The sequence below is a fragment of the Falco cherrug genome, chromosome 10 (genome assembly GCF_023634085.1).
Source record: "Falco cherrug isolate bFalChe1 chromosome 10, bFalChe1.pri, whole genome shotgun sequence".
In the NCBI taxonomy this organism is placed as follows: Eukaryota; Metazoa; Chordata; class Aves; order Falconiformes; family Falconidae; genus Falco; species Falco cherrug.
Genome location: NC_073706.1, coordinates 33,203,747 through 33,212,027, shown reverse-complemented (window position 1 = coordinate 33,212,027; position 8,281 = coordinate 33,203,747). Strand labels below are relative to the sequence as shown.

General features: G+C 42.2%; 1 protein-coding gene across 4 annotated transcripts in view; it reads left to right on the top strand.

Moving 5' to 3' along the window:
• The first annotated feature begins 82 nt into the window (after nt 1-82).
• The window catches only part of SERGEF (secretion regulating guanine nucleotide exchange factor), a 158,766-nt gene continuing 150,567 nt past the window's right edge, over nt 83-8,281 (top strand). For all 4 annotated transcript variants that reach the window (XM_055722179.1, XM_055722176.1, XM_055722175.1 and 1 more), the window contains exons 1-7: nt 83-148; nt 1,866-2,004; nt 2,738-2,893; nt 3,234-3,328; nt 5,450-5,510; nt 6,851-6,964; nt 7,273-7,335. In XM_055722179.1, the coding sequence (XP_055578154.1) occupies nt 125-148; nt 1,866-2,004; nt 2,738-2,893; nt 3,234-3,328; nt 5,450-5,510; nt 6,851-6,964; nt 7,273-7,335 (652 nt within the window). In that variant the 5' untranslated portion in view covers nt 83-124. The remainder of the gene's footprint in view (nt 149-1,865; nt 2,005-2,737; nt 2,894-3,233; nt 3,329-5,449; nt 5,511-6,850; nt 6,965-7,272; nt 7,336-8,281) is intronic.

The window sequence follows — 8,281 nt, the reverse complement described above, 5'->3', positions numbered from 1 at the left end:
GCTCCCCACAGAGCCCCGGGCGCGGCGGCGCGGTGTGAGGCGGGGCCCGCCGGAGCCCGCCCCCGGCCCGCCTCTTCCTCCTCGGCCTGCGGCGCGGCGGGAAGGGCTGCGGGCCGCCGGCCCCATGGAGCCCGTGCTCTTCGCGTGGGTAAGCAGGTGCTCGGCACTGTGAGGGAGACCGGGGGGAGCCGGGGCCTCCTTCTGCCCCGCAGCCGCTCGGTCCCCGGGGGCGGCGGGCGGGACGCGGAGCCCAGCTGCTCGCCCTCCAGTGGGCTGCTGCAGGGGTCGGGGGGGCCGGGGCCGTGCGCGTTGCCCCGGGGAAGGGCGGACCAAGGTTCCCCCTCCCAGAAAAAAACCCCGGCAGAATAAAGCTGTGGTAAAGTTGTGGCGAGTTGCCCTTATCGCGGTTCACGGACCCCCTGTTCCTGGCGAGGCGGCGGGAAGCCGGGGGCCGGCAGGGTCGGCGGCCCCGCGCTGAGGGGGCGGCCCCGGGCCGGGCTGTGTCCCGCTGCGGCCGGGGCCCAGCACCCCGCGCTTCGACAGAAATAGCGCTTTTATTTATTTATTTTCCATGATTTAGCAGAACTGTGATTTTACCTGGGGAGCAAAGGAGGTCCTAGAGCCATTAAATGGGCATCTCCTCTCCGTGGGAGCTCGTTTTGCTCTGTGGCGGTCGTGTCTGGTAAAAATAACCTGTCAGCCTTGGAAGTGGAGCTGGGGCAGGCCCCTGGGGCTCTCAGTTCCTCAGGCACCTGTTTTCCTTCTGCACCTTATCTCAGCTTGGCTGCTTTTGAAGACTTGAAAATTCATTGCAAGTTATAGGCTAAAACGAGAGCTTGTGACATACCTTCTCAAAAGAATTATGTCGGTGAAGTAGTAACACTCTAGAAGTGTCTGCTGCTAGTAGTGGCTGTGAGACAGTTCGATCTGCCTGTTGAGCTCAAATCCTGACACCTCATCCACCTGTTAACTATGGGATGAGGCGAGCAGCTTTAGCTTTAGTTTAAAATGCCGTTGTTTTTGTAGGTACAAAATGTTTTTTTTGTTAAATATGTCCTTGTAAGATACACCAGGTGCTCCATCTTGGGGGGGGGGGGGGGGGGGGGCGGCGGGCACAAGTGAGGTAGGGAAGGCCCCCCTGGGGATCACTAGCTGGGAGCAGCGTTGATGTTGAGTGTTGCTGTTACTGCAGTGTGTGGGCTACAGAATTTACTGAACCCACCTTTGTGAATTAAAGTTGCTGTTCAAACAGTTGGATGCTTAATAGAGCTTAAATTGGCTAAGAAAATCCCTGACGCCCTTACCATGTTGTTAGCGTTTGCTTTCTAGGATTAGTTTAGTGGCTATAGTTTTATACTTATAAATTTATAGTAACTATAATTGGTATGTTTTCATTTTGACCGCTTTAAGTTAAAAAACTTAGATAATGAGGGATAAGTGTTTCTGCTTTACTTGTTTAGGTTCCAGAACAAGATTATGTGTCTTTCTGATCTCGTTTTGGACATGGACTGCCAGAAAGCATTGGCATGAATACGATCTTAGTGATGAGCGGGAATCTGCTAGTAATCATCCTGATAACTCTTAGCGTGCAGTTAGTCTTACTCCAGGATATATTCCAGTATGTTTCTTAAAATACTGGAGTTGCAAAGGCAGTCTTAATGACAGGAAATTTAGGACAGTCCTGGTCTGTAATTCTAGGGGTCCTGTGTGACAGCAGTAAGAATGAAGATTGCCATTTTGGGGGATTTTCAGGGGCAAATACTGGCAGGTTAACCTGTGACCTAAGAGCTTGTTTGCTCTTAGGAGCAGATGTGCATCTTTTTTTGTTCTTAAAAAATGTGTTATTTTTCTCTGTGTATTTGAAGGGTGCAAACAGCTATGGACAACTTGGTCTTGGTCATAAAGAGGATGTGCTGGTACCTCAGTCACTGAAAGATGTTTCCTGCAAATGTCAAGACGTTAAAAGCATTACTGGAGGAGGGGGACATTCTGCAGTTATCACTGGTAAAAACATTGCACTTTGTAAGGAGTGTGTGACTTCTAAACACTTTTTTTTTTCCGCGTTTCCCTGTTGATTTGATGCTGCCACCTATCTGTGGCTTGTGTTTCTGAGCAAGTACGAGTCTTAATTGCGAAACAGGTTCCTCTTGTGCCAATTAACTCAGTATTTTGGGAAATTTCCCGGTTTGTGTATCTTGTGTGGTTACTGTATGGCTATGTGAGGGCTGTTTCTTAACCTGTTTCATATAGCAGCTTTTCATACAAAGCGGTCAGTTTTTCTGTATTGAGGATGGGAGGGTGGGACAGAGGGAGGAATCAGGTGGCAGGCTGTTCAATCTTGAGAAGTTTTAAGGTATGGAGCAAAAATAGCATCTGGTTTTGTAAGGTATGCTGTATGCCATAACTTATTATGGGAAAGGAGGGATACAGACAGATGTGAATATGATAAAAAAAAGGCTTCATCTTGCATCTTAGTGAGAGGTGCCTGTCTTACCATATGGATTGTCTCCCTTGACAAACCTAATTCTCCATAGCTGTACTTAATCAGAGATGTTTCTGATGCATCAGAAATAATTTTCTCTTTCTTTTTACTTGATTGCAGGGCCTAAAATAACACGCAATCGCTGTCCTTCTTTGACACAGGATCTCATGGATGTACACTTATCTCTTTAGTCTGTGAAGTACAACATGATTTTTTTGTTGTTGTTGTTTTTTGTTTTGCTTTTTTTTCTTTCAGGTTCAGGAGGACTCTTTGTATGTGGCCATAACAAAGATGGGCAGTTGGGATTGAATCACACAGAGGATGTACTGTGTTTTACTTTGTGCACTGCCCTGTCTGGCTTTTGTGTAAAACAAGTTGCCTGTGGCTGGGATTTTACAATCATATTAGTAGGTAAGTTTGTCCCTGTGAGCTGAATAAATAACTTGATGGTAGAGAGCATGCTGAAAGTTCCACATTACTCTTGCTTGTGTGATACATAGGTGCTCGCAGGTTTTAAGCTACTTGCCTTGCAAACTAAATTGCTCCATGTTCCTTGTATCCCAGCGAACTTCAGACCTTTATTGAACATGGTGTGGAAGACCAGAAGCCTATAGCCTCAGGAGCTTTGGGACAGGACACATTAGGTCCTTTTTTGAGCTACTTGGCTGTGGTACTTTGCTTGTTAGAATGTAACATTGGTTTGCTTTTGCTTAGGGATTTACTGATTGGGCTCTAATGCTTCATTTTGCAGGATCTGGTCTAGTTCTGTCCTGTGGGTCTAACAATTTTGGACAATTAGGAGTTCCTCAAATTTCAGGTCCGTGCTTGATTCCACAAAAGATTGAGGTAAACATGTAAAAGGAATTGTGCTTTAGAGCTCTGTGCTTCATATTGTTTCCAGTAACTTATGAAGGTCACCTGACCTCAGTGGGCTTTAAAGCCAGGCTTTTCAACTCTTTTTATAAAGCCTGTTACAGTAAACTTAAAAAGTAAAGGACTAAAAATGGTCATTGACCCAGAAATGAGGAGGTAAGGCTGCTTTTCTTGTTGTGTGCAGTTGCTCACTTCTAGAAGAAAGTTATCTCTCTCACTATGGCTTATAGTGTTTCGTAATGTATTTTGGTAACATCTGCAGAATGAGCCTGATGCTCAGGTGATGTAAAAGTGATACTAAAGGCAGTGAAACTCCAGATTTACTCCAGCTGAAGTTTTGCCTCAAGTTGGTAAGATACTAGATAATTTTGCTATGTGAAGGGTATGTGCATTCACTGTACCTTGTCAGGCATTTGTGCTTAATAGTTCAAAACAACAATAATCCACCCCTGAAAAAATCAAGCTGCATGATGGAGTTCAACGAAGTTAACTATGCCATTTCTTTTGATCTATTGCTCTTGTCACACCAGAAGCACAGTTCTGTGTTTTTAAGCATGTGTTGGGTTTTGGAGTGTATTTATGACTTGGAGTTTCTTCCCCCAAAACAAGGACTGTGATAGTATTTCTTGGCTGTAAAAACAGTTAGATAAAAATAAGCTTGGTCACCCCCAAAATAATAGTGGTGTGAGAAAGTATGTAGCTGCAGGAAAGCTAGACCTCAGAGAATACGTTTTAATTTTATCAGTTTTGAGATTAAAATTATTTTTACTTTTTCATGTAAAGGAACTGACAAGTAAATTGACTTGCTTATCTGACCGCCAGTATCATGTTTCCAAGGAAACAGGATGAAAAAGTTAGATAACAATTTCCCTGTGGTCTGGTACCTTCAGTTGTAAATGCTAAAGGCTGGACTCCGACTCATGTCGTTCTTGTAAGCCATGTGGAAATGTGTGGTGATGTTTGCAGGTGAGGCCCTGCTGAGTCTTGAGTGGGGAGCTCGGAACAGCTCCAAATTAATTGCTTTACAATGTTTTAACTGGTAGGTACTGAGGCTTCTGTAACATCAGAAAAGCTTTCCTGTTGTTGGCTGTAAGCTTAACAGTTTAAACAAATTTCTCACAAGAGTTCTAATTAATCCCTAATTTACACTGTATTTTCTTATTTAGCGAACAGTAATGAAATTCTTTTCCATCCATGTGACCTCTTATGTCTAATGAAAGCAGTAACTTCAGAGCAGGAAGGGTTCTCGGACAAGAAATTTAGCTTCATGACTCCTGCCAGATACTCCTTTGTTGCTTTGTTAATGTAGGAGTAGGAGGACAGCTGGTAACCCCTGTTCACTAGGGGTTACCTAGGTTAACTCATCTGATGTTTCTTGGGAGCACCATTCCAGTATGGTGCCTTAGAAAGGCTGGTATTGACAGTGCTAACTTGAGTCTGTCTCCTCCCTGACCATGTACACCATGCATTCATTTGGGGTGTTTTCTCTTTTGCTTTGTATCCTGTTAAATGCTTGAGCTTGACGCCATCTATTTTAAATAGCGTTACATCTGTGAGAAGAAGTGCCAGAATTGAAGTACCTTGTGCAAACTTAACTTGCTAATTTTATGCATGCATGACTTGCTCATGCGGAAGAAGACTGTACCATATTGGGCAGCCTTTAGGGTGTAGGTGGTACTATTGGTGGTATTGTCTGTGATTGCAGGACTTGGTAAGACTGAACAGCTTGATGGAACTTTTATTACTGCTTGTCACCAGTATTTGTTATGGAGGTTCTGGTGTAATTCTTGAGGAACACGGAGTTTATATGTATTGCCAAGGTTCCATCTTTCATGTGAAGATTTTGACTGTGACTTTTGTTTTATTGCCACAAAGCTGTACATCCAGTTGCTTTGCTTGATTTTTTTTTTTATTATTTATTTTTGTTGGCCCAAGTTTACTTCCTTTGTGATACAGAATGTTGATATGCATTGTGACATGCAGGCTGGAATTGAGAGCTATTTTTGTAGTGTTCCACTTCTGTTGGTATATTTTGCTTTTAGAGGCACTAAATGCAAAAAGCAACTAAAATATATTTTTCTTTTATTTGAGTAGTCTCTCAAAGAGAAGGTGGTGGATGTTGCTGCAGGACTGAGACATGCCCTTGCTGCTACAGGTAAATCTGTCATAATTTTAGTATCATTTTGGTAACAAATGAAATGGATTTTTAATGGCTTGGAGGGGGAGAGGGAGGGAAACGAGATGAAATTTATCTTAGCTTCTCTTTATTTTAAATATCACAGGGAAAGTACTCCTGAAAGTCTTGTACGAAGATGTTGGTACAAATTAACGTGAATAATAAACACACTAGAAACGTCTTCCTGCAGTTGGTGGTGAAGAATCATTCTCCAGGAATTCAGAGGGAGAGTTAATTAACAAAGTAAAAAACTTACTGTTTTGTTTTCTCCCGTTCTGAAACAAAACATGATGAGTGTTTTTCTGGAAAAAAATTCTGGTCAATCAAAATACGTTCTTAGGATTTTTAATTCATTATAATATGCAAAATAATGGATTTAGATTTGTATAAGATACTTCAAAATGGAACTGCACATGAAATGGGCTTTTTTAATGATGAATTTGACACCTAGAAAAATCACAAGAATGAAACTTTTATTGGGGAGGAGAATCTACTTGGAGTTAATTTCATTCACACACCTTTGAAAATCATGTCCTCTTGATTCTTTCTCCCACTGTCTTCTGTGTGTGTATCTGGGAGTGTCATAATGTCTAAATATTTTTCCTGGTATTCTTAGAGACTTTGAGTTTGTTTATGGAATAACTAGAAATCAAAACCTTCCAATTGACATGGTTGTGTTTAAAATTGAGGAATAGCAAACTACATGTGCTTTTTTATTTTGCTTAGTTTTGCATGAACTTTAGTATGGCTTCCAGGTAGTGGAGTCTAGCTGAAGATGCAAAGGAGACACTTGGAAGAAGAGTGGGATCTCTGGTGCTTGTGTGAATACTGGGAATTAAGCTTTCCTGAGCTCTGCACTCAGTGAACATCTTGATTCAGAGCTAGGTGAAGTTTATGAAAGCTCCTGAGGAAAGGACAAGTGACTGCAGTCCCTCTCTGCTGGACTGCACAAACAAATTAGCATGCAGAGAAAGTACAATAAACTTACAGTAATAAATACATTGTGTCCATTCCTGAGGTGTTAGAGCTATGGGTTTTCTGTCACTGAGTCCTCAATAACATCCTAATATAGGCCTCAGAGCTGAGACAGGTTGCTTAGTATCATCTTTATTTTCTTCCATGTATTGTAAGACTGCTTGTTTGTTGCTTGATGACTTCATAAGGCTTATCTGTATGTTTTTGGCATAAAGGTCTTTTAAAAGTATTAATTTGAATCAGTGAAAACGAAATGTATGTACCTTTAAAACTTATTAATGAGTTAAGTGATTTTGTTGGTGGTTGATGTTTTAATCTCTTCTATCTGTGTTTACTCTGGAAAGAGAGCGGTTTGGTTCTTCAGTGGGGCACTGGCATGGCGTCTCAGGCAAAGCGTGCAAACCAAGGAAAAACCCTCCCTCTGTTCTTGACAGCAAAGGAACCCTGCAAAGTAACAGGTATTTCAGGAATCTGATTCCTTCGTAAAGGTGGGTAGAGCAGAAATGTGATTTGGAGTGATATGTAGCATCCTCTTTATTATAAAGCCACTTGTTATTATCAACATGTAGTGCAGCATCTGAAGGACAGAATGGGCCTGCAAGGTCATAAGCTGTGGGGGAAAATGATAGTGAGTCTTGCAATGTCGATGGCCCAAAAGCAAAGGCTTTTCTTAAAAAATTCTTCATCATCCTGTTACAGTTGTGTGCATGTCTATGCATGAAATGGTACCTGCTGTACAAATTTAATGAGATTAATTTTTCTGTAGGCCTGGAAGATGTGAAGGTGAAGACAGTTGCTGCAAGCTCCTATCATTCGGTGTTACTCACAGGTAGGCCTTGGGTACAGAAGTGAAAGTCCTTATCTGAGCCTATAAAGGTTTTATGCTTTGGAAACATTTTGGTTAATTTTGGTGAGACCAGTAAAATATGATCTGACTTAGTACTGGTTAATTGTTCAGTAATAGTTTTGGATTCTGAGAACTTTTCTTTTTCTTAAGAGCTAGATTCCTGTTTTCAGTTCTGTGAATCCTGTGTGTTTTTTCTTGGGGTCACGTGTGACTTAGAGCCCAGACCCTTACGTACTCATAAGGGCTTTATTTAATGGTTAGAAACTCTGAAAGGATTTGTGGAGGCACATGGTTGGGTAAGTCTCTATATTGCAGATTGGGTAGCTCTGGATGGTTGAGTGCTGGAACCAGTGCAACCCTTTGTCCATGGAGAAAGGGTATGTTCGCTGGGTGTCCCAGGAAGGGCTGCTGTGGCTCTCCTGCTTCTGCTATGTGAGCTAATGCCTTTGCACAGCGCTCTGCTGTGCAGTGACGTGAGGTGGTCTGGAGCTATCTTAGGTGGCTCTAATATAACAGCGTGCAGATCTGTGTGCGGTAGTGTAAGAGCAGAAGGCTTATTTAAAGCAGTAGGAAGTTGCTTTAATCACTTAGGCACTTCCATAATGTCTAGCATTTGTTCTTTGATCTTTAGGTAGTGCTCCCATGCTGGAGAATTAGTATCCACTAATGAAAGCCTAATAAAGACTTTTTTTTTTTTTTTAAGCAGACTGAGAGAAGGGGAAACAGAATAGCTTTTCATGCTGTAATCTTACAGTTTTGAAGTGTGGAAAATATATTGAACCTTATGAAGATAAGTCTTTGCCAATCTTCATAGGAACAAGTTCTTAGCAAATATGCAGCCATCTGGTACCTCTGTCATCATTAAAGGAGTATTTGCTTATGCAGATCTACAGAGATTTAGTTGTATAGGGAGATGATCCAAAATGTA